At 31.9% G+C, this 27,330-nt stretch overlaps 1 protein-coding gene across 3 annotated transcripts in view; it reads left to right on the top strand.

The window, feature by feature from the left end:
* Positions 1–27,330, top strand: part of HBS1L (HBS1 like translational GTPase) — a 138,779-nt gene that overhangs the window by 21,274 nt on the left and 90,175 nt on the right. Inside the window, exon 5 of one of the 3 annotated variants that reach the window (XM_051997803.1) lies at positions 1,215–6,831. The exons of the other annotated variants lie outside the window; for them this stretch is intronic. Within the exon in view, the coding sequence (XP_051853763.1) occupies positions 1,215–2,704 (1,490 nt within the window). The 3' untranslated portion in view covers positions 2,705–6,831. Of the gene's footprint in view, positions 1–1,214; positions 6,832–27,330 lie in introns of those variants that run through there. 3 annotated transcript variants of the gene reach the window in all.

The following is a 27,330-nucleotide window of genomic DNA, read 5'->3' as shown; positions in this document are numbered from 1 at the left end:
GAGCCTTTGTTTTTGTATTTATATTAGGCTTTTCTCACATTATTTGAGCTTTTTTGTACCTAGTGTCCTGGATATGCAAAATGTTTTACTCAGGTTAAAGCAAAGTTGTTGGCTGAAACTGCCTTTATTTGGGCAAAATTGACTGACCATTGTGGGATTTAAATATTTAACCAAGGTCTCATTTTCTGATTTAACTATTTTAGACTAAAGAAAAATTATTTAAGCAGTTTTTCTTAGGTGCTTGCACATGTTTAAAGATTGAGTTTTGTAAAGTTTTCTTTTGTTTGGCTTTTTTAAAATTAAATTTTTGGGTTTAAATTTGAGTAACCAGTGATCTGTTAAAATCTTAATAATTTAACAGTTTATTAATTTAGTAATTAGGATAATTTACACAAAGGCTACTTAGGTTGATGGCTTTTATAGGGAAATAATATAAAAAAAGAGAGAGGGGATATTTACTCAAAATTATCCACTTTATAAAAATAATTGGACTACTAATAAATCTTCACTTCACTAAAATAGGATTCAAGGTCCAGTACCAGTTATTAGCTTAAGTAATAATTCCTGTACATATTCAAAAATAATAAAACATCAGTTTAAAAAATTTTGAATTCAGATTTATTGCACCCCTGATAATTCATATTAACTTTTATTTTGCAATATATCTGTACTCCTGAATAAGATAAATAAAAAAAAAAAAACCCTAATATTTACCAAAAAAACCCCATTTAAGTAAATCATTTCCTACATCAGTAGCTATATATATATAATAGCTTTTTATTTACAAGTTATATGCATGGGTAATTTTGCAGCATTGACAATTGCAAACTTTTTGTTCCAGTTTTTCCCCTCCTTCCCCCCACTCCCTCCCCCAGATGGCAGGTGGACCAATACATGTTAAATATGTTAAAGTATAAATTAAATACAATATAAGTATACATCTCCAAACAGTTATTTTGAGTAATATATTTTTCAATTGTTAAAATTTTCAATTGCAAATGGAAGGTAACGATGTCTTGAAAGTATTCTTCAGAATATTTCTTAAATAATGACCTGCACCTCTTTATTCATGTCTCAGTTCTTTAAAGAAACATTTAGTAATTAAATGCCTCGTTTCATGTTTTCTTTTGGTTGCTGTGACTGTCTTCTCCATATGTGGAACTTTTTTTTTCTGGAACCATTAACCTGAAAATTACTGGCTATTGTAAGGTAAGGAGTCTTATTTTGTTCATCTGAAGTATCAACTGATAATGTTCAATGCTTTTTTCCTTCATCCGTAAACCACTCAGGGTGCAGTAGTAACCCTTTTGAGTTTTGTGACTCAGTACCTAAAGATGGATTATCTTGTAATTCTTCAAATATCTTGAGTCACCGTTTACTACATAAAAAAAAGAAACTTGACAGGCCTCACAGTGATAAGAAACTAGAATCATGTAAGTCATCAAAAGAGCTGTCATTAGCTGACCTAATTAATGATATGCCACATGATTCATTTTATGAATCTCTTAACAGTCAGCCAAAAGTTAAATTTTCATCTGGAAGTGACCTTGAAAGTATGATTTCAGATAGTGTAGATGGTAAATTATTGGGAGCTGATTCATCTGTGTCTCCCTCCTTGGATATTTCTGAGTATAAGGGAGGACCAGATTTGAAAGCATTAATGCAGACAAAAAGATCGGATAGTTCTTTGTCTATTGAAAGTAATTTACTACCCATTGTTGAAAACATTCCAGTACAGAACAACATGGAAAGTATTAGTTCTTTTTACTTAACTAACACATTAGAAAACATGACCCTTGATAACAGTGTAAGTCACCTTCAGAATAAAAAGGCAGAATTATCTGAAACTGTTCTTTCAGCTCAGCAGTGTTCCAAGAAACATAATTTAGAAAAGGACAGGGTACAGTTTTCCAAATGTGAAAGTCCATCTCTCACAGAACTATTTCAAGAACACAAAGAAAATAATCCAAGTCAGTATTTTTCTTTATCTGATCTTTGTAACCAGTCTTCTGCCAGTTTTACAGATAAGAGTTTGGGATCCACACCATTGTCACAAATAACTCAGTATCAGTCTTCAACTGGAATACCAGAATTAACAGGATCTCTGTCATCTTTGGCATTTTCTAAAGCTTCTCCTACTAGAGATCTTGAAAATTTGTCTCTTTCTGATTTAATTGCAGAATCTATTAATGAAGTAGATAAATCTCAAATTAAAAAAGATCCTTCTATGTTGGATTTACCTGAAATAAAGTCTTCTGCAGTAGATTCAAATATTGATCTAAGTGTCCTTATAAAAACCCCAGAGATCTTTCCAAAACCTATAGAAAACCAATCAAATATCTTAATATCAGGAGCTAAAGTTCCAAGTTCTAAGCTAGTGAAAAATTCTAGTTTCTCCAAAGAGAATAAGAAAAGCAAGAAAGGCTATATTACTAGAAAACCAGCTTTTTCTCTTTCTTGGACAAAGGCCCTTGCTGCTAGACCATCAGCTTTTGCTTCAACACTGTGTCTTCGATATCCACCGAAAACCTGCAAGAGACACACCTTTGACCTCTATAAGACTTTTCTTTACAGTAGACAAGTTCAAGAAGTAAAGGACAAAGAAATAGGTCCTCTCAAAGTAATAACACCATTTGACTTCAAATCCGCATCCCCTGATGATATTGTGAAGGCTAATCAAAAGAAAGCTTTTACTAGAGAATAGTGTAAAAGAGGAGAATTCGACAACAGCCTTTTCTTTTAAACCAGTTTAAAATCTCTACAGAATAACTTTATACTTTGGAATTGTAATTAATTTTTATTACATATTTTAAAAAATGTATCTGAATTGATAACTTTAATTCATTTGTATTATTGCACTGAAATTAATCATTTGCTATCCGTCCTCAGTAATCATTAATGACATGTACAATTAACCATCTGAGCCCATAATGTTTACAAATTGTGTGTATAGAGTTGTTATTCAGACATCAAACCTCAGACAATTTTATTTGAAACTTAATTTAGCTAAAATTTTTTTTCCAGATTTGAGAATGAATAATTGTATTTTATAAAGCTTATTTTTGAAGTTGTAAAGATTTTGCTTTTCTACTAAGAGTATTCAATACATTTAGCAATCATTTTGGATTACTAGTTTAGTGGATTTTAAAAATTATATGCATATGGCATTGCATGCCTAGAAAATAGTTTTAAGATTATAGTTTTAAGAATATTATTTGTGTCATTTCAGATTATACTGTTTTTCTGGGTATCAGTTTAAATGTATAGTTAAAACTGAAATTCCAAAGCTTTAAGAAAGATACTCTGGGGTTTAAATAAATCGTTTGCTGCTAAACATCAAATAGAAACCAGTTAGTGGGACCACTTTTATAATTTGAAATGTATATTGTTAGTCATACAGATTGTTTACACATTTGTTCTTACTGAATGTTTTCAGACACAAAACATGATGCTTTTTTTTTTTTTTTTTTGGTGGGGGAGAAATGGATAGAGGTATCTTTTTTATTAGTTTTATTTTTTACTTTAGAAAAGTGTTCAAAATCAAGGCTTTTCTTTTCTCTATTAATAGATATTTGCCCAATAAGAGCTGGTTTTGGGTACAATCAGACTAAGTTAAAACTATTTTAGTCATTTTTCATCTCTGAAAGAGAAATTAGACCCTTTTGAACTTAAAATTATTTTTGCTTTTTAGTAATTAGGATTTAGTAATACCACAGAAAAGTAGTGATTCTGACTGGGTGTATTCCAATTCCTTAAAATCTTCAAAAAGTTCTTCCTCCAGAACATTTTTGTGATGTGGACCCATGAATACTGTATTTCTTAAAAACTGTATTAGCAGAGTATAAGCTCTGAGAGGCTCAATTAAACTGGAAAGACTTCGAGTAGGAGAATAAAGATAGTATGTTTTTCATTTGAGGACAAGCTAAGCTAAGTTTGGAGAGGATCACTAATTTGACTTTAGGGTCATGAATATCCAGTTATAAAAGTTCTGAAAGATTGTCTACTAAGTTGTGTAAGGGCTATAGTCCTCCATCAGTTAAATCACAGATCCATGAAGAATTAAAATATGTATATGCATAGAGAACATTTAATAGGCATTTTAATCTGCTAGAAAGACTAAACATGGTACACTATCAGCATTTGTATTTGAGGTATTTGAATGTGTGTTTGTTTTGGCATTGTATATTATGTAAGTATATAGTTAGGTCAATGTATGATGCTTATCATTTCTAGCAGATATAAATGACTACAAATTCTTTATTTCCCATAAAGCTTACTTTTTTATTCAGGTAAATAAGCATTTTCTCCTGGCAGCTACCTGGAAACAATATGTTTAAATATCGAGAAGTTACCTCTTGGAATAGGAAAACAAATTGACTTTCCATATGAACCTTAGAATTTTTATAGGGATAAAATAGTTTTTTTCTAGCTATCATTTAATTTATTGCTCAGGAGTATGTCTTAGTATTTATTGGTTGTATGTATAATAATGATTTTGAAAGTAGCATTTTTGGCTAAAAAAAACCAAAAAAAACTTGAAGTGAATTTATACTAATTGTTCTTAAAAATACATATTTGATTTTCATAGTTTGAAGACTATGATACATAATGAACAATATTCTTTGCAAGGCTAATTAGGCATTCAGGGTGAGGTTCTGTTTGGCATTTTAGAATTTCATACTTCATTACATTATAGATAATGCTGCTACTGACTTTAAAACTTTAAACTATATTTTGGCTTTTTGGGAGGTGTCAGTTTTGTAGTTCAAAAATAATTTTGTATTTGGTCAACAGTTGTAAAAAAGTAGCAAACTACTTAATAATTTTGAATTTTTAAGTCAATATTTTGAGTAAGGTTGGGAGGTAGGAAGGTGACAACTCATTTTACATGAAACCATTTTCAATTTTAAAATTTTGTTAAGCCCAAATACCAATATCAATACAAATATAATACCAATATAGATCAGTTCGGAACTCTGGATACAATTTCCTATCAAAACAATGTTTGAAATAACAGTTAGATTGCTAGAGTAGTCAACAAAATCAATTTTACTTGTAAGGTAGGTAGGTTAGTTAACTCAGGATATGCGTTGCCAACAATTGTGTTACAATTCTATTAGATTTTTTTTTTTTTTTCATCTACACAATGCAAGGTTAAATAGGTTATTGTGAACTGATCCCAAAACATCTACTATGTACAATTTTATTTCTTTGGGAAAATGGATTCTGTAGCATGAGTTAAAAGCAGCAGTCTTCTTGTTGTTTTGGCTCCAATATCTCTTCCTGCCAGCATACATAGTCAGGCATACAGAAATACTAAAATACACACATATTTGGCTCAGGGAAAACCTTTGTATTCTCTGAACTCCCTAAAAAACATCCAGGTTTGAACTAGTTATACTTACCACTGTTTGTATATAGGGATGTGCTTATACTTTAATATTCAAGTAATGACTGAATATTGACAGCACTATGTAAATGTTTTAAACTATCTACCATTTATTCAGCAATAAATTGTAGTCTAGATATGTTATGTAATTTTACTTTCGTTCTTCCAGTTCAAACATAAATTGTGAGGTGTGTGTAAAGCAATTGTTCTTTCTCTTGTAATTTTATAACATCAAAAAAATTTTTTATAGTAGGAAGATATTTTTACTAATTGTCTGACATAATTTCTTTTCAAAAGTAAACCAATTAAAAAGCAATTGTCATGTTTACTTTTATTTTCTTAAGATTTTTAATGTAGAAGTTTGATTCTTCGGTATCACTCAAGTATATAATCAAAGCCTTTACTTGGCTGGGCTTTCTTTTTCTTTTTTGAGATGATGCTTCTTAATAGTAATTACAGAGAATTATAGGATATCTTTACTATACAAGATCTCTTCCCTGTATCTTTAAAAATACTGCTTTATTCTATTCCTATTTTCTACTTAGAAAAAAAATTGCTTACTGAACTAATTTTTTTTGCCTGTCAGCTTTGTATTCTTATTTCTCAACTTTTTAAAGTACTGACTTAAGTCAGTACTTAACTGACTTTTCTGTTTTTGTCTGATTTAATTAGATCATTGGTTCTTGTATTAATTACAGACCACAGGCAATTAATGTGTATTTTCAAACAGTGTCTTAAGCTGTTTCAAAGCACTGAATGGTAAGTTATATAGCTTATCATACTGAGGGGAGCCCTCCTGAAATATTTTGTTTAGTATTTGACAGTGGAGAAATATACAGTGCTCCTTTGGGGGGGAAATCATGAATTTAGCGTTATCCAACTTATATTGAACCAGAATCAGTATAAAAGATATTGTAAATATGAGAAACGGGTATTTAAAAAACAAACAAACAAACAAACAAACAACTACATAGAATCAGAACTGTGAAAGTAGTAATTTGTCCTAGCAAGTTAGTGTAGAAAGTTCCTATTGGCTAATTTGCTTTCTGGTATTTTATATGTGTTGAAATGTTTGTGAGGTCTTTTGATATAAAATTCTTTTCTACTTTTCAGATAACTTGTAATTTTAAAAATGTACATATAATTATGTATGGGAAAGTTGAATTCATTGTATATTGGAATTTAGATTTTTAGTTTATAAAGTATTTGTTATGTGTATAAACTCAAAATGTGGACATTTTACAAAAAGTTAATGTTGAAAAATGTTATGTTAAAGTTTTTTATGTAAAGTGTAAAAAAAAAATGCATCACAGATTTACATGTTGATTTTTAAAAAATATAAACCTGAAAATTTCACAATGGTGTTTGAATAATTTTTATTATAGGTAATGTTTTATTATAGGTACTGTTTCTGTAAATGAATTAAAAAACAAGACAAACTGGCTGTGTAGAATTTCTTACAGAACTGATATTAATCATTTAAAAAGCTTAGGTTTCATGAGAGTAAAACTTTTTTATGGTCTTCTCTCTTATTTTTTGATCAGAAACCAACTTTGAATATCCATTATAGATTTGGTTGTGAATAATTTGGTAATTATAAAAAGGTCAGTGGAAGAAAAGTGAACTTACCCAAGCAGAATTTATTTTATAAAACTTTTTTTATCTGTGTAACTTCTCTCTTAATCTGTTTAATCAAATCCCCTTCATTATTCAAAAGAATTAACTTATCTATTGTAAATAAAGAGCTTCTTATTGAAAGCAACATCTCATATTTTAGAGAGTCAGATGCCTTAGGCATATCAATACATGTTTTCCCCATTCTTTGGAAAGCTATCTTATTAAGAATCCCCTGAACAAAACATAGCAGCAGGCTTTTAAGAGAACTCAGATTCTAGCAAATGATTTTTAGATACCAATCAGGACACACAGTCAGGAAAATATTCAAATTCTTGACACATTCTTTCAGTGTGTAAGTATGATATACCTTATTGAGACAGGGCTGAATTGAATCATGAAGTCAGCATATTTGGCTTGCTCTTTGCAAGTTTCTCTTGGATTTTGATTCATTTCAACACACATTTATAAAGCATTCTGTGCAGAGCATCTTGGTAGTAGAAGGTAGAAATTTTGCGTAAGATAGGGTCCTAAACCTCATGTAACTGATATTCAGAGAGAAATTCAGTTACTTGGAGGGCACAGCACTGCATGAATAGAAATATACAAAATTTAAATGTTAATATAAGTTTCAAGGGGGAAATTAATGACTAATGAGAGATCAATGAACTTATTTTAGGGACACTTTTATGGTTACTATGCTATGTGCCTTGTTAAGATCTGCTTTATAGGTTTTATACATTTATATGGGTTGTATGCAATCCTCTTTTTATTGGTACCAGGCCATAGTCTGCACCTTGGTCTCATGAAAAGAGTCTATTCTTAAAGTTTCTTCTGCCTCCTTTTTGTCATAGGCTTTTTCTTGTGCCCTTTCTTTTCATCCATTAGGGTGTTAAACTGAAAGAAATTAAAGAGAGAGAATAACAGTTATTTAAATAGAGCAGCTTCTTCATTTTATATAGGAAGAAATTAAGATAGAGATAGGTGAGTTCATGTAGCTAAGACCTAAGACTATTGAGGAAGAGTCGAACTTCTGATAACATGAGTTTATGGTGTTTTATAAATGTCCTGTCATTAATATTGTCATCATCATTATTGGGCCAGGAAGATCTAGGTTTAAGTCCTACCTCTGCCATATATGGTCTGTGTGACCTTGGGCAATTGACTTAACTTTTCAATGTCACAGGCAATTCTAAAACTATAATTTGCACAATAATTGCTGATCTGCCTTGGTTGAGAGTTTTCTTGTTAGGAATTCCCTATAACAATCAAAACATGGGTCTGGATCAAACATATATTGATGATGTTTTCAAATCTTGCCTCTTAATACATTAATGCTTTGCCTTTGCTGCAATTGGGAGTCATTCTCATTCAACTCTTCATTGAAATTCTGGGAGTAAATTCTAAGGTAGAGTTTAGAGAAATATATCAACAGAAATAAAAGTACACAATATATACGAATATTCATAGCCACTTGTTTTGTAATGGCAAGGCTAGACACAAAGTGGGCAGCCTTCGTTTGAGAAATGACTGAGAAAAACAATGGTGTAAATATCTAATGGAATGTTGATAATATAGTAAGAGATTAAAAAAAAATAGGAATTAATTGGAAGTTTGTGAGAATAGAGTGTGAAATAAGCAGATCCAAGAAAACAAAATATACAGGTGACCCACAGTGTACATGAAGAGACCACTGAAAGGCAGTCTGAGTAACTGAAAATGCAGTGAGCATCCTAGAAAACAGATATTAAAATAATATATTTGGAATCTGGAAAAGTGGGTTCAAATCTTGCCTCATACACACACCAACTGTGTTATCTTGGGCAAGTCACTGAACCTTTCTGTGCCTTAATTTTATCTGTTAAGATGATTGAACTTGATCTCTGAGACATTTTCTAGCTCGAAATGTGTGCTTCTGTATTCCCTGAATTTTCTTTTCATGACAGAATGTCTAGGAGAGAATATACTGTTCATTATTGGATGTTTTTACTTCATTATTTTTCTTTGTCACAAAGAAAGAGTAAAGGGGGTAATTGTACATGATTGTGTAAAGATTTTTTTTTTTAATTTAAGTAGAAAATAGGCTTTTCCCTCCTCCCAATATTTTCTAGTATCCTCCCTCATGTTATCAAGGACATTCTATTGATAGTAGCTTGTCTCTGTTGTGTTCACTTTCATGCTTTCCCTCAGACTTTCCTACCCTGCAATTTCCCTGCTTTGTGTCCTAAGATGATAATTAGCCAACATAATCAGCTAACCACTGCTCGAAGTTCTATTTCCTGAAAGTTACTACATTGTTATTTCACTTAGAGGAGTGGCTGAATAACAGGAAATTATAATTGAGGTAGGAATACAGCAATCCACTGGAGATATTTTTGGCTATTTGGAATGTGTTGCATTTTTGACTAATAATTGGGGAATATGTGTTGTCTGTAGAATCATAACCTGGTAGGTAGCTGCCTGCACCATCTCTACACTGAGCCAGCCTTATCTGTGATGCAACATTTATGAGAGTTGACTTGGTAGCACTTAACGCTGTGCCTGGCACATATTGGTGCTTAATAAATATTTATTAAATTGAATTGGTAGAAAGACTGTCTCAAAAATCAGGAGACTTGGATTTGAATTTTAGCCTTGTCAATTAATAGCTATATAATATTAGGCAATTCACTTTATCATCCCAAAGCCTCAGTCATCTGTAACTCCTTGTTGCCAGTGCTTCTTTTGTAGCATGCATCAAATGTGGGGTGTGGTTATGCAGTGATTAATAAAAGAAAAAGTACTAAAATAATCTAGCTACCTTAAAGTACTCTGGAATATTATAAATTGCTATTTTGATTAATGGTAATTATTTCTTAGTGTTCAAAAAATTAACATTTCTTTTTTGTTTCCTATATACTTTTTGGGTGTACAATTAGAACCCTCATTTTAACAAACTCTTAAAGTTAGTAACACTGCCTGTAACTGATTCTTGTTTAAGAAAAGTCTTATATGGCATATCTTTACAAATCACTTAATGAGTAGATATTTAACATGAAAAGGACCAGATACATCATTTTGCTGCAAACATTTGCTTGGTCCTCTGAGGTATTTTTAAATCCTGAGCCCCCTTTTAAATGTAAGAACATTTTAATACATCAAAGAACTATTATTTCATTCATTTGTAGCTTAGGCAAATCTTAGGGGGTTATTGGCACCTTAAGAGAGGTGTTATGGCTTGCCTTTGTTCACATAGCTGCTAAGTTTTTGAGTAGGACTTGAACCCAGGTTTTCTTGTCTCCAAATGTAGCACTCTTTATTAAGCCTCAAAGCCTCTTCCTGTTCATTGTATGAAATAGACTTCTGTGAGTCAACTTGAGCATTAATCATCTTTTTAAATTAATTATATGACATCTGTAATTAATTAATCACACCTTTTTTTATATCTCCAAATGCATCCTGAAGTTCCAGGTAGCTTACTTACATATAAACTTTTGAAACATACAACCTGTCTTAATAAAAGCTTTCGTAGAACTTAACATTGCGAGAATACAGAAACTTAAGTGCTTTTTTCCAGCATTCCATCTAATCTTACTTTTGATTACTTATTGTTGATTTTGTATTGTAGTCATTGTATATGTTATAACTTTGACTCTACTTTTTTCATTCTGTATTTCGTTTACCAAAATTATTTATTTCTTTGAAATTTTTATGTATGTTTTTATTTATGGTACAGTAAGATTCCTTTGTGTTAATATATTATGTTTTTTATTTGCAAAAAAGGAAGGGAAGGTACCTTCTCCTAGCTCATTTTTGGGGTCAAATTTAATTATAATTTTCTAGCTTTCTGTTTTGTTATTGTTACAAATTCAATTTATACTAACAATTTCACTTGTTATTACACTTTTAGTATATATTAGTCCAGTCATTGTATGTATTAGTTTCCTATTTCTGTTTTAATTCACTTTGCATTAGTTGACATAAGCTGTCAGTACCTTCTTTGTATTCATTATACTTCTTTTGGTTCATGATTATTTGATTACTTGATTGTTTATGTCCATATACTACAACCTGCCTATTTCTCAATTTATGGGCATATACCTTGTTTCTAGTTCTTTGCTATTAAAAAAAGTTCTGAAAAGAATTACAAATTATTAACAAAGAAAAGAATACTCAAAATCAGTAAGAATAAGGGAATTGCAAATGAGAATGGCTATTGAAATTTCATTTTACATCTGCCAGAAGATTGGCAGAGATAATAAAATATGATAGAAAGGTGAAAATGATAGGTGTACTAAGGCACTGTTGGTGAAGTTGTGAACTTGTCTAGCCACTCTAGAATAGTTTGTGAAGATAATGACCAAAATGTCCATAATGCTTTCACACAAAGAGTTCACTATTAGGTATATACTCCCAAATAAGTCAGACAAAAAGGCCCTATGTGAGGCCACTACAATATGAAGAGTGACTAGTATATATATGTATATGTATGTATGTATAGTATGAATATTCAAAGAATCTAGAAAGTTTGCTTTTAAGCTTTCTTTTAATTAAAAAAGCTTATTGCTTAATTTTTGATTATGTATACAAATTCTTTTTATACAAAATTTAATTTTTCCCTCCAGGAAGTAATCTTTTCCCTCAGAGAAATTTTGAATTTTATCATCATTATCATCAATCAATGTTTAAATGCCAAGTATACTAGGCACTATGCTTGATGTTATAAGGATGTAAATAAGGACATAGTCCCTGCCCTCAAAGATCTTATGGTATAGATTGTGAAACAAAATTGTACGTGAAAAAGGAGTGCAATAAAAGTAAGTTTAATCCTTCCTCCTTGCTTAGATTGTTTTAAAAGCTTTGTAATTCTTCTCCCCTGCTTTTAGTCCCTAATTTCTCCCTTTGATTTTTCATACCACTGCCAAAATAATCATCCTCACTCAAGTTTCAAGATATCTTTGTGTACAAGAAGGGAAAATGTGAATTGTATGATGTTTAGTTAGATTTGTTTAATATTGATTGAATATGTGAACTGAAAAAACGACTCCATTTTCAAAACTACTTCTGGTTAACACTGATGTGTTGGGGAATAGCTGAATAAGTTATGGTATATGAATGTTATTGTTCATTAACATTTTGTTCTGTAAGAAATGATTATAAGGCTAATTTCAGAAAGACCTAGGCAGATGTAAATGTAAAGAAATGTAAACTTCAGTAAGTTTTAATTTTTTTTTTATTTTTAATTTTTTTCAGTTGTGTTCAACTCTTCACTACTCTTGTGGGATTTTCTTGATAAAGAAACTGGAGTGGTTTGCCATTTCTTTCTCCAACTCATTTTAGAGATGAGGAAACTGAGGCAAATAGGCTTACATGATTTTTTGTCTAGGGTCACACTGCTATTAAGTGTCTGAGATCACATCTGAACTCAAAAAGATGAATCTTCTTAACTCCAATTTGGCACTCTATCCACTTAGTTGCTGTACAGATGTAAACTATGTGAATTTAAAAATGGATTTTATGTGTACAGAATGGGCAAGGGGGACCTAACTAAATGATGGTTTGTGTGAAAGAGTACTTTGATACTTTAATGGAGTACAATGTCAGTAAGAATAAGTGATAGTGATAATAATAATGACTAATAAAAACTAATATAATCTCATACTTAATTAATAAAATTGAAGTGCTTAGAGAAAGGTGTAAATTCTGTTGTATTCATCCTTAGTGAGAGACTTAATGGAAATAGCTGTTCATATCTGGGCTTCATATTTTGGTAAAGACATTTTTAAATTGAAGGACAGCTAGGAAGGAAGAAGGAACCTGAAAGACTTGCCATGATGAAAATGTTACTTTGATTAACATTTGAGGTTGATGTTTATAGCTTTTTTCATCCCTTTGTAATAATACAATTTTTACTTCAGTAAATTATTAGTTTTTGATGTCCAACTGGTTTTTCTTTTCTTTTTTTAAATGATAATAGCTTTATATTTTCAAAATACTTGCAAAGATAGTTTTCAACATTCAACCTTGCAAAACCTTATATTTGAAATTTTTCATCCTCTCTTCCCTCCCCTAGACATCAAATAATCCAGTATAAGTTAAACATGTGCAATTTTTCTATGCTTAATTCCATATTTATCATGCTGCAGCAGAACAGTCAGATTAAAAAAAGGCCAGAGTCCTCTCTCTGGATACAGATGTCTCTCTTCCTCTCAAGTCTGTTGGAATTGGCCTGAATCAACCCATTGTTGAAAAGATCCACATCCATCAGAGTTGGTCGTCACATAATTTTATTGTTGCTGTGTACAAGGTTCTCTTGATCTACCCAATTCCCTTATCATCAATTCATGTAAGTCTCTCTGGGTCTTTCTGAAATCAATCTTACAGTCATTTCTTACAGAACAATAACATTCATGTAACTGTAACTTAATCAGCCATTCCCCAACTGAATGGGTATCCACTCATTTTCCAGTTCCTTGACAATACAAAAAAGGCTGCCACAAACATTTTTGCACATGTAGGCCTTTTACCCTTTTTTACGAGCTTTTTGGGATACAGACCCCCAACTGTCTTTTCTTATTGTTTTCATACATAATGCTCCATTTCATGCTTTTGTACTAGTTGTTCCTAATTTTTCCCTCTGCCTCTAAGAGTATTTTGTTTCTTTAAAAACTTTCCAACAGGTATCTTATACAAGGTTTAAGACATAACAAACCTTCCTAATTAGTTCACCTGCTAGTGCCCTCTGTTTTATAACTTACTTTACATTTATTTTGTGCATGTTTTCATGTAAGTATGTACATATTGTTTTGCTTGATGGAAGCCTTTAAGGAAAGAGACATTTTTGTGTTTGTCTTTGTATCCCTCATGCCTCATTCATAGCAGGCATGTAATAAATGCCTTTTGATTTGTTATTATATACTAATTCAAACTTTGTTGCTCTAGTTTAATGATAAATGGGTTGGGGGGAAGAAGGGGACAATAATCCCTTGTAAAGTCAAACAGTTATATCAAGGACATGTGTTTTTTTCTTTTAACCTTTTTTTTTTTTTTAACTTCCATAATGTTCCCCCTTGAAAAAGTTGTCAAAATTCCTTTCATCAAGTTGTATATCTCAGAACCTTAAAATGTCATTTAGTACTTCACAATCGATATAAGATAAATGGTGGTTTATGAGTAGAAACCTTTAAAAATTCATTTTCCTGTATTTTTATTTATCATCTGATCACTCATGATTTACTGTAATAGTCCTCTTCATTTACTTGTTTATGATGAATTAGAGTGGTTAAATGATGCCTTTCTATTGCAAATTTTCAAGCTCTTGATTCTTTGATATTTTGAAAACAAAATACTCTTAAATTGTACTGATTTTTTTTTTTTTTTGGAGGGTAGGTTTTTAAATTGTAATATAATGTTTTCTTCTTTCTACCTTTCTTTAACTTCTACCTCAGTCATACTACTAGAACTGGCTTATTTGTTAAATTTAACTTCAGAATAATGTATTCTCTCCAGAGTCAGTAATAGTATGAGAAAAATGAAATAAGTTGAAATGAAATGAGTTTTGTCTAGATCTTGATTTTTTCTTTTGTTTTGAAAAATCTGATCTTTGTGAACTCAACTTACTCAAACTGTTGCTTTAGTTACTATAACAGTATCCCTCAAATTCATGATTTTTATCACTTTCCCTTCCTGTTTGGAATGATTTTCATTTTTTCTATCATAGTGACAGATTTAGATTGTGGTTATTTTAGAAAATTAAAAATCTCTAATAGATAATGGTGTGAGGCTTATTTATAAGTGATGTCCCCAAAAATCTTGGAAGTATTTATGATCTTTGATTATACCAGAAGGACGCCAGTCTCCCACTTATTTATAGGAACATAACTATTAGATAACTTAAACATTAAATAATTTGATAAAGGTCACTTGAATAACAAATAGATTTGAATGAATGTTTGAAATCCAATACTTGGCCATTTTTCATTTCTTTATTGGTATTTATTAAATATTGTTGAATGACTTAATGTGTGCCAAGAAAAACAGCCCCTATAAAAGAATCAGAGATAGAGGAAAAGCAGCAGTTGGAGCACTGATACAAACTCTGGGGTAGACAGTTTTTTTTTTTTTTTCCTAAGCCAGGCAAGAATCCTGATGCCAGAAAAAAGAGGGAGAGAAAGGTGGAGAAGTGGAGAGTGGTGCTTATATTGAACCTAAGAAGAGGCATATAAAGAAAGCTCTTGGCATTTTAGCAGAGAAACTCTGAAATTGATAAATTAATATATTTAATTCTGGTGGCTTCATTTTTCTAATAATTTATTCTCTACTTAGCTTTGCTGTGTTGTTTCACAACTATTTGTTTTTTTTTTTTTTTTTTTTTCCTCTGTCTTTTCTGTCTAATCTTACTTTACTCTAATGTCTCCTCTGTAGCATTGAAGTACACTTTGACTGTTACCTGACTGTTATTGAGTCTTTGGGGTTGAACTGCTGTGTTTGGTTTTCAATGTGAAGTTGGGATCTAATTTTATTTTCCTAAGTTTGAAAGTCAGGCTCTGTCCCAAGAACATTTTGTAGATATTATTTTATTTGATAAACACCACAACTCAGCAACATAGGTGTTATTAACTATTTTATAGTTGTGTAAACTGAAGCAGAAAGGTTTCTTGTTCAGGGTAAATATAAATTTTAGTTGACTTACTAATGTAGTTTTTCAAGCATCAAAAAAGGATCTGTGCTTGTCATTTTTGTCAGTGACTTATGTAAAAGCACATATTGCATCTCATCAAATTGACAAAATCTTCAAGGGTTAACTAACACACTGAATGAAATCCATGATGCAGAAAGAAATAGATGGGTTTGGAGTAAATCTAAAAAGATGAAATATAGCAGAATTAGTTGTCTTATACTTGTGTTCAAAAAAAGTACATGTTAAGGGAAGTCAGAGAGTGACTTCTTTGCAGCATACCTGAAAGTGTTAATACTGTAAGCTTAATATGTGTCAGCAATGTGATGTGGCAGCCAGAAAAGCTAATATAATATATTTCCCCAAAATAAAGAAGTGTTGCTTCTCTACTCTACCCTAGTCAGGACATAACAAATATTGTGTTCAGTTCTGCATATCACAAGTTGAAAAGGATGTTAATAATCTGGAAAGTGTCCAGAGGAAGGCAGCTAATATTGGTGAACGACCTTAAGTCCATGGTATAAGAATTTGGTTTAAGGAACTGGATATTTTTACCCTGAAGAGGAAAGAAATCAGTTGACGATTGATTTTAGGAAAGATTTCATAACAACTGAATATATCCTCAAGTGAATTTTATTGCATCAACAGATGGTTGTCCTTCCTCACTTAAGATTTTGAAGCAGAGACTGGATAAATGCCTTTTTAGATCTGTTACAGCAGGGATTCCTTTCAAGGTGTGGGATATACAAAGTATTCACTGAGGTCTATTTGAACACTTTCTGTGATTCCCATTGCTAGACATATTAAAATAGATCAATAATTAAAAAAAAAAAAAACACTTGTGCCAAAATGTTTTTTAAAGAACACTTTTTATAGTAACAAAGAAATAGAAATAGTAATTCTCTGTTGATTGGGGAATGACTAGATTACACTACAATGATTTTAATGGAATTAAAGTTCTGTAAAAAATTGAACATGATTGCAGAGAAGGGTGGTAATACTTAGGCGAACTGATACAAAGGGAAGTAAGTGCAACGGTTTCTCAATGTACATGTGCTTACAATAATGTGAATGGAAATAAGAAAACTGTCACAAGTGAATATGAGGTAAAATAATGACCAATCCTGGTTCCTAAACTAAAAGTTATAAGGTACTTTTCTTTGCAAAGGTGGAGATTATAGAATTTGAATACTGTATATAATTTTTTAATCCATTGATTAATTTGCTGAACTGTTTTTCTTTTTTAAAAAATTCTACGTTATCAGGCTTGACTCTTTGGGAATGGAAAGCATGAAAAAGATATCTTGAGAAATGTAGGTGAAGTAAAATAGTATCAAGAAATTATTCATGAAAAAACATACATATAATTTGCAGAAGCATACTAATTTTCTCATGTTCATCAAGGATACCCTTAACATATATTTAATTTGTTCTTTAAAAGTCTTTCTGGGGAGATGAGAAATTGGGTGTATAGGTCAGTACCTATAATATTTTCTTTGTTGCTTTTTGGGAATAGTAAAAAAAAAAAGTTTGAGATTGCCCTTCTCTTCCCCATAATGGATCTTTCAGATCCTTTGCTTTACACACATAAATAAACGGCATATGTATCAACATATACAGACAATTAGATAAACTATTATAAAATAATTTTAAAATATTTTAATGATTTTATAAATCTTAAGATTTCCAAAGTCTTCATCATTGTTAACTGATCTGTGTTCAGTATTGTGAGAGCCACATAAAGATACCACCTATTCAAAAAAGAAATTTTTTGCAATGTAGTTGTTAAATACAGGTTTCCTGATAATTTATAGTGTGAGAAACACTTTCAGGAAGCAGCCATTTTGGATGAGGTGATAGAACAAAATGTCTTGTATTGATTCTTTTCATTTATTGTGAAAACCTTTGATGATCATATATCTCTGTTTTGGACATTATTTGATGGTAATGAGCAGATAAAGAGTTGTTCATTTTTATCAATTTGGCTTCATCTCCCCTTATTCCGTCAGTTTTAAACTTTGTTTCTATCTTCACAACAGCTCATGTAACCCTCCCTTTCTACTCACAGAATTGTCTCATTCAGGGTCTTATTATTTCTCTCCTGCACTATTCCAATAACAACCTCATTGGTTTCTTTACCTCCAACTTTTTTCCTCTCTGGTTCTATGAACACAGTTGCTAAAATGATTTTCCTAAGGCACTGATCTGTATCACTCTCCTATTATTGGCTCCCTTTTGACTCTTTGATATAATACAAATTCCTCTAGCATTTCAAATCCTTTGCAGTTTGACTTTATTCTGCTTTTCTTGTTTTTTATCTAATCCCTCTTCATAAAATCTGTGTTCCAGCAACTAAGAAGTTCTTGCTGTTCCTTATATATGACGGTCCATCTCCCATCTATCTGCCTTTATTTATACAGACTGTTAGAATACATTCCTTCCTCACCTGCCTTAGCTTCTTTTCAAAACTCATATTAAGGGGCACTTCCTACATGTGGATTCCTTTTCTGGTAATCTTTCCACAATTATTTTTAATATATTTTGTGTTTGTTTGAATATTGATTCTTTTCCTTCATAATGCTATACAAGCTCTTTGAGGAAATTGACTGTTTTGTCTTTGTATTCCAAACACTTAGTATAAGGCCTAGTTATGGTAAGTGTTTCATATATACTTATGGATTGATAAATCCAGTATTGTTCTGGTGATTAATTTATGACTATAATTCATTGAAGACTAATTTAAAGTTTGTCATTGTGTTGCAATAAAACACTTAGTATAAGGCCTAGTTATGGTAAGTGTTTCATATATACTTATGGATTGATAAATCCAGTATTGTTCTGGTGATTAATTTATGACTATAATTCATTGAAGACTAATTTAAAGTTTGTCATTGTGTTGCAATAAAATTTGTGAATTTTTTTTCAAGATTTTTTTTTTTTTTTTTTTGCTATTAACTATCAATAGTGGTTAGTGGTAGCATTTATTACGATACATTTTAATCCTTCTGTTACATTCTTCCCTCCCCCTTCCCAATTGGATTCAAAATTGTTAACAATTTCAATCATAAGACTTTTAAAAAAGAATTCTTATCCTATTTTATTTTAGTTGTAGGATTACTAAATGGCTGTAAAATTTAGGATGATACAAATGATATCAAGGGTTGAAAAAGATTTGTAAACTTGGCTTCATTTTATAATTGATTATGCCTTAATTCAATCATATCAGTCTTGAAATTATATTAAAACTATGTATTTGAGAGGGCAAGTTCCCCTTAACCGAGCACAACTGAATTATTTCCTCCATCAAAATTTCAAAAGAAGCATAAGATATTTATGATGTTAGATTTAGAAATGAAATAAACCATGAAATCATCTGATTTAGTCTCTATTTTGCTTATAAACACATTATTATCCGGAAAGGATTTATTTTCCCTTTGTCTCATTTAAAAACACAAAATTTTATCCTTTCCAAATAGGGTTCATGATATCCAGAATTTTGTACTAGTCATTCTTATAGTCATCCATTGTTGCTCACTTAGTAAAATTTCTTTTTTTTTTTTAAATAATAGCTTTTTCTTTTAAAAAAAATATGTAAAGATAGTTTTCAACATTCACCCTTCCAAAACCTTGTGTTCCAAATTTTTCTCCTTTTCTTTCCTACCTCCCTTCTAGACAGCAAGTAATCCAGCATATGTTAGGCAATTCTTCTATACATAATTCCACAATTATCACACAGAACAAGAAAAATCAGATCAAAAAAGAAATCAAAAAGCAAGCAACAAAAAAGGTGAAAATACTATATTGTGATCCACATTCAGTTACCACAGTCCTCTTTCAGTTGTAGATGGTTCTCTCCCTCACAATCTGTTGAAATTGGCCTGAATCACCTCATTGTTGAAAAGAGACATGTTCATTTGAGTTGATCCTCACTTAGTTTTCTTATGTATAGTGTTCTCTTGGTTCCACTTACTTCACTTAGCATCAGTTCATGTAAGTCTTTCCAGGCCTTTCTGAAATTATCCTGCTGATTGTTTCTTATAGAACAATAATATTTCATAACATTCATATATCATAACTTATTCAGTCATTCCCCAACTGATGGACATCCACTTAGTATTCAGTGCCTTGTCACCACAAAAAAGACCGACTTAGCGAAGTTTAAAAGGAAACTCAAGCCTAATTGCTTAAGGATTGTTGAAGGAGGCTAATTTAGAACATTTATTTTTGTATATTTGTTATAATATGTATTCTATGGTATTTTTTGTATTAACATGTTGAAAGTATATGTAGATTTCATCTTTTATGGACTTCTACTAAAGCTCTACTTTAATGCCTTAATGTGGCATATGAATGACCCTGGGTTCTTGAAAGCTATACCATCGGAGTGAGTGCAAGACCTGACAGGTCCTACCAAGCTGGAAAGGCTTTGTGTACCGGCCCAATGATGAACATTATTTCTTCTGAAAGTCAGCTTAGGTAAGTGTGAAGAGGATCATCACAAGACAGTGAATTCTTTCAGCCACAGCAGCTTACAGCTTGTCTACTAAGGCATGAAGGGTTACTATCTGCATCAATCAGTGGAAGGAAGAAGTGCCTCCACTTAGAAAATTGTGGATCCTTGAAATATATCTTTTATAAAAATCATTTAGACAGAATATTTCAAATTTAAACCATTGCATGAAAATTTTCTGAGAAATGAATTCTAAGTTCTTATACTGTGTTTACTTTTATTTCTCATTGAGTATCCATCATTTCTTCCTCAATACCATCTTGATAGTATGGTTTCTGGACTGTTTTGCTGATGTTATTGTTCAGGAGCATAGCCATAACTGGAACTTTACCTTGCCTTTTCCTATGTTTTTACACAGTGACATGGGCAAATAGATTTAATAATTTGTTGACAGTAGACAATTTGTTAAAATATTACCATTACTGTTAATGGTATGATTTGAAAGTTAAAATCTAGTATAATATAGTAATTAATACAAGATGATGGTGTTTATATACATTTGTGCTGTTTTTAAATTAATGCCTGTTCCATAAGGCCTTTATCATTTGAAGAAAATGTTATGGTAAAAATGCATTTACCCATCTTTTAAAAAGAATTTCCCCAGGCTTCATCAAGATTGCTTTAGTATAGGGAACTCTTGAAGTGGAAACTTTCTTTTTGTGACTTAGTCTCAGAGAATCAGCTGAGGCAGTGGGAGGTTAAATGACTTGCCCAGAATCATATAGCTAGTATGTACCAGGCAAGACTTAAATACAAAGCTTTCTGACTCGAAGACAGCATATCTATTACTCTATGGCATACAACATCCTTACAAAGCTTATTTCACCTTCCCTTTCAATCCCTTCTTTTACCTCTTTTATTTATTTTGAATAAGGTTAGATTTTCTTCTGAAGTTGTATTAGACTTAGGAGTCTTAATCAAGTTTTGGTGATACTTGTGAGGGCAAATTTTCCGTCTTGCACGGAAAAAGTCATTTTACTTTTTTACCTTTACTTTGGCATCTGTAAAATGGGGTGAGGGATGAGGGGAGGAGGGATGGTGGTCGAGATCTTTCCCAGCCCTTGCAGGATTTACAATCCTAAAGTCCTGGTTATAGATTTGATTATTGGCTTTTTCTTTGATATTGTGTCTTATGAACTTTTGTATTTCTCTCCTGCTGTTTTTTCCTACACTGTAAACACTCTGCTTGGTATGTAGCTTGATGGATATACATAGGCATTGTTTTTCTTCTGCTTTCCTTTTCAATTAAGAGATTTGTAAGATTCTAGCTAAAGACATTCTTCATTAGTCCTTATCACATCCCTTTCAAGAAACCTGTCATTCCTCTATTTTAAACCGTGTTCTAGAAATCTAAGTCCTATTCTCTTAAAGACCAATTTTTTTTTTCTTTCCCATGGTCTTTCCACACCATTATACTTTGCAATTCACCCAATTCTTTATAACAGTTCTAATGATTAATTAGCCAACCTATGCTTAAAGACCTCTCACTTTGGAAAGGTCTAATTGTTAGGAAGTTTTTTCCTTAAAGCCTAAATCTGCCTTTCCACTTACTGTTTACTCCTAATTCTCTTTGGAATGAAGCAGAACACATCAAATCTTTTCACAGAATAGCCTTCAGGTACTTGAAAAGAATTACATTTTCTCCTCTTACATCTTTTCTTTTTCAGGTTTTATATTTCTTTTGACTGACTACTCCCTATTTTGTATTTTCTCTAGGTCATCCATTCTTTCAGTCATAGTTCTTATTGCTTTAAATGTGGATCTGTAGCTTGGAAGAGAATCTAAGGCTAGATAGTAGATTTAGGCATTATTTGTATAGAAATATAATTGAAACTGTCAAAGTAGATAATGATTGCCAAGTGAGAGAGAAGAGTATGAAGGATGGGGGAATATATAAAATAGTCAGGAAAAGGATAAGGACGCAATGAGGGAAATATAGAAGAAATAGAACTAGGACTGTGTGGTATCTCTGAAGTTATAGTAATTTTTCAGTAGGAAAGTATGTCAGAAGTATTGTTAGAAGTTCCAGGGGTAACAAGGACTGGTTAGGACTGATAAGATTAGGAAGAAGTCAATGATAACATTTGAGATAGCAGTTTTAGTAGAGTAGAGGCAAAAAATCAGATTATCAAAGAGAGATGCTGAATAGTCAAAAAGTAGAGGCACAAGTGAAAGACAATTTTCCCCCCAGATAATTTAACTGAATATGAGGGGAGAAATGATAGATGAGTAGATGAAATAGCAAAGTAAAGGGAATGCTCTTTAAAAATTTATTTATTTATTTATTTTTAACATTTGGGAGGCATGAGTATGTAGATAGATTGTAAGAAGCCTTTGGTGAAGGAGAGATTAAGATAATTTTAAAATATCAGGGCTATTATTTTACAAAGTCCTGGAAGAATTGTGAGGAAATGTGATTGAGGGTACAAACAGAAAGATTGACCTTAATGAGAAACAGATATGCTTGTTTTGTGATCATCTGGAAGATGATTTTATGGTGGAATGGCTGATGTTGAGAGACTTAAGGAATAAAGTAGTAGTTGAGGTAGGCTCAATTTGTCCTTGGTTGAATAGAACAAACCTTAAATTTTTTCCACTTTTGATCCTTTTTTGCCTGAGAAATTTTTATGATCTTGGATATATAAATATTTCAAATAGATATAAAAATCAAACATTTACTGATAATAAATCATAATTTTGTGATGCCCACATTTAGTTATGAAACCCTGTGAGGGATTGTGAACCACTGTTTAAGAAGCTGGGAAGGGTTGTGGCTGTATGGGGCAAGTTATTTAACCTCTTCAGATCTTAATTTACTTATCTATAAAATGAAAGGATTGGATTAGATGATCTTTGAGACCCCTTGTACCCATAAGTCCTTGATGTTAAGACAAAAGTTTGGAGAATCTTTATGGGAGAGTAGATTAGGGGGCCAAAGGTAGGCTAGGATTGTCAAAAATAGTAATTTTAGGCAAAGTAGTAATTTGGAAGATGGGGTATAATGAGCTTTAGACATTTTCTTTTAACTTAGTAATACTCAAAGTAGGAATGTGAAATTGGATGAAGGAGCTTACATGGTTATGATTTATAAATCAGGGTGGATGGAAGTTAGAGGGGCAAGGAATTCCAGGATGCTATTTAGCAAAATATTTAAGAGATTGTAGATTAGAAGCTAGTAAAAACAGAATGGGTAACATAGATTGGAAAAATAGGGATGGGTTTGGGAACTTGAGGACATGATAACTATGAAATTACATATTTTATGTGCTTGAGAGAATTGGAGAGAGGAAACTTAGTTGTTTTTGGTTACTGAGTAAAATTTGAATTCTGGTTAGAGAAGTTAGGAGAGATCTTAAAGTACCTTTTGAAAAAGAACTAGAAAGGAAAAGTGGTAAATTATTAGATTATTAGAAAAAATTTCTCTGGTTTTGTATGAACTAGCTTATATTTGTATTAAAGCTTAGTAAGTAGATAATTAATTGCTCAGATAATAAAGGAGATAGACAAAAATTTTTCAAAGGTGAGTGGGAGACCCACAAGCAGGAAATTATATCTGATAGCTCAAGATTATCCTAGGGAATAAATTCTTAGTGTCTGAAACATAGTATGGATTTTATAAATGCTTGTTAATTGATAAATAGAAGCATTAGGGAGAGCTATTAGCAAGAATCCCAAAAAATTGAGGATATAATAAGGCAAGTATGAGGGGGAAGGGAATTATTTAGTGCTAGGTAGAAAGTGCACTTTATTTTTTTACCAGTATAAAAGAATAGCTAGTTATATGCAAAGAATTGATCTGCTACAGAAAAGGAAAAGTACTTGGAAGAACACTTCTGTCCTAAAGATTTAAGGAGTATAATGTACTTTAGAAAGAAATGAGAAAGTCCTGAAAGCTCTTCAGAGGAAGATGATAAACACTAACTTGTGTCAGTAGATCAAATGGTAGTAAAATATCGCAAATGAGAAAGAAAGGACCACTACATATTTGCAGCTAAGGAATTGATATGTAGTACTTTCCTTAAAGGGGAAAACTGGATGCTCTCAGGAAGAAGCTTCTTTTTATACAAAGAATGATGATGTGGATCTACAGTTGCCATCAGGAGAATGGTCATATGGCAATTGTCAGCAGAAAAAGAGGTGAGTATTGGTTATTATTGGTTCCTTACTGAGGGGTACCAAGGTGGCTATTTGTATGTGATAAATAATAGAGAGGTATATTTTTCTTCAAGGGAAGAAATTTGGCCATTTGGAAGAGTCTTTAGAAAATTGTCAGATTAATGAAGGCTGTAGCCTGCTTATAATTCAGTCACTATGGCTTATTTGGTGATAGGGGTATTAGTGTAGAGACACAGGTTTTGGAAAGTGTGTAGGTTGTAATAACCTAGTGTGTAAGATGGGATTTGGATTTCTGGACCACAATATAAATATAGCTAAGGTGGGCTCTTGGATAGCTTCTTAAGATTAAAGATCTAGGATTGGAAGGCTCTTTAGAAATCATCTAATTGCTTGGACCTCCCCACCTTCCTTCCTGTCCCTAACATACACCATTTTACGGATAAATCTGAGGCCAGAAAGGTAAACTGGTTTGTCCAAAATCTCACAGGTATTTATGCTCTATGATTTTATGTTAAATTCTCTTTTACATTTCACCATGCTACTGGGATGAAGTGTATCTAACAAGTATTGGCAAAAACATACTTTCTTGGATTCTTGCAAATCTGATCCATGAGGTTAAGCTACAAGTCAAGAAAGAAAGGCAAGACAAAAAAGATCATCATCCAAATACATGTTAGATGATATAGAGAGTAATAGATTTAACATGAGAAAGACCATCAGTAAAGACAACCAGTCATCATTTTTAGGTGACTATTTCCAAAGAGTTAACAACATGAGTGCAACCTATGGGTTACAAAGAAAGTAAACCAAGCTTTTAAAGAGAAAGTCAGTCCAAGAAGCATGAAGCATATATTCGGAAGCTACAAACATAAATAATTCCAATGTGGAAGAAAAGGAAAGCTATCTAAAGAGGTTGATATGATTGCATGAAGATCTTATTTATTAAAACCATTAAAAAAAAGACATTCATAGAAGATGGAATGAAAAAGAGCATTATTGGTTGAGTTCCAGTGGATGTTGAATACTACGGACAAGAGGAAGAATTGGGGGCTTTGGTCTTCTCTCAGCTTAGGAGAAGGGACTGATTCGTAGGCAAGTAGGAAAAAATGTGAATGGGTTAGTCAGGGACATTTGAAACAATGATTCCCATCTGGATGGCTGAATGACCCAGGGAAAGAGTGTTGTATATAGACTTAGAAAACTTCGGTTTCAGTTCTGGTACTCCTACTTAACTCATACAAGTTAAGTAGGATCCCTTCTCTCTCTGCTTCTTTGAGGGAACAACTTCAGGAGAGTGGCAAACTAATTGCAAAGGTTTTCTTATATGTAAAAAACAAGAGGGAGTTGGATCTAGATAACTTCTGAGGTTTTCTTCTAGCTCTGAGCTGAGTCTGACTTTTTTTTTTTTTTAAACATATGTTGGGATGAAAGAAGGAGCAATAGATGAACAGAATTGGATGGGATATTAATAATTGAAGAGTGTGTAGAACTAATTAACTCATTGTCTACCCTGCCAAGGTGAATGATTTTTGGACAGGGAAGGGCAGGCTAGATTGTTTAGTAAGGGGTTGAAACCCAAGATAATGAGGAGAGTTGGTAAGAAAACATCTAGATGTCCTCAGTGACATCATCTCTAAATGCAGAAAATTATATTCCATTTCCTGAAATAGCTGGCATTTGTGACCAGAAAGCAAAAGCAATGTTGTGGAATTGGAGAGAGGTATTTTATAATCTTTAAAAAAGGGGGCTGGGGGGTTGATTTTACGTACTTTAGACTAATGATCTTTAATTCTTGGTAGGTTCCTAAAGTACTTTATTAAATGATGACTTGTAAGTAGTAGGGGAAAAAATGGATTTATGTGAAAAGCAAGTATGACTTCATCAAGAAATAGGTCCTTCCAAATTAACATTATTTCTTCTTGGGCGTAGTTAATAGATTCTTATATTATAGGAATGTTGTAGATATAATATGAAGTATAATTAAATTTTAGCAAAGCATTAATATTTGCCAAGTCTTTTATTTATCCTTAAGGAAAATAATTCAGAATATAATGTTTAATAGTTTCTATGGACTTGGAATGATGTCTCTAAAAGAATCCCTTAAGGATATGTGTTAGCTTTTGTACTTTTTAACATGTTTATTGATGATTTTGATAATGGTACAGATGGCATGAATATCAAATGTGCCAAAGGTAAGAGGCTAGGTGGAATAGCAGTGACATACAGTAACAGTTTTGAATCCAAGAAGATCTTGATAAGCTATAAGTTGAGATGAATCTAGTACAATGAAACTTAATAGGGATAAGTATAAAATTCAAGCATAGATGTGTGCAACCATAGAATGGAAAGATGTTTGTAGATAATTTTTGTGGAAAAGAGTTGGAACTAGCAAATGACAATTAGCAAAATGAGTTAGAAATGTGAAATGAGAAGAAAAACAGCTAATTCTGTTCTGAATTGTATTAAGATAGACATGCTATCCAGAATGAGATTGGCAATGGTCCCATTGTATGTTATTTTGGTCGGATCACATCTAGAGTATTGTCTTTAGGTTGCAGTGTCACATTTTAGGAAGGGCATTGATGAGCTTGAATGTTTATAGAAGGAGTATGACCTTGATGAAGAGGCTTTAGAGATTAATTGAAAGAACTGGGAACGAGAAGGCATAAAATGACAACTGTTTTTGACCAGGTGGAATAATGATTTCCCTTTCTATGTAGCATATAAAATCAGAGAACAATGGGTATAAATTGCAGTCCATAAAATTTAGTATATATGTAAGAGAAAACTTCCTAATAGACCTGTCCAAAAAAAGGAATGGATTTCTTGCTAGCTACTAATTCACTAATATTTTGTAATCTTAAAAATCTGGAAGAATCATCTGGAGTTTAAAGGCAACTGTGACAAAGATAGGAAGCAATTGGTTTATATGGATTATGTGGAACTCAAAATGTGAAACATCATTGTAAGTTTATGGCTTAGAAGTGGAGTGCAAAAACTATACCTATCTATCCACGTGACCCTTTACATTTTTGAAAATAAGAG

The sequence above is a fragment of the Antechinus flavipes genome, chromosome 4, assembly GCF_016432865.1.
Source record: "Antechinus flavipes isolate AdamAnt ecotype Samford, QLD, Australia chromosome 4, AdamAnt_v2, whole genome shotgun sequence".
NCBI classification, from domain to species: domain Eukaryota; kingdom Metazoa; phylum Chordata; class Mammalia; order Dasyuromorphia; family Dasyuridae; genus Antechinus; species Antechinus flavipes.
The sequence above is the reverse complement of the archived record's forward strand: the minus strand, read 5'-3'. Positions and strand labels throughout refer to the sequence as shown.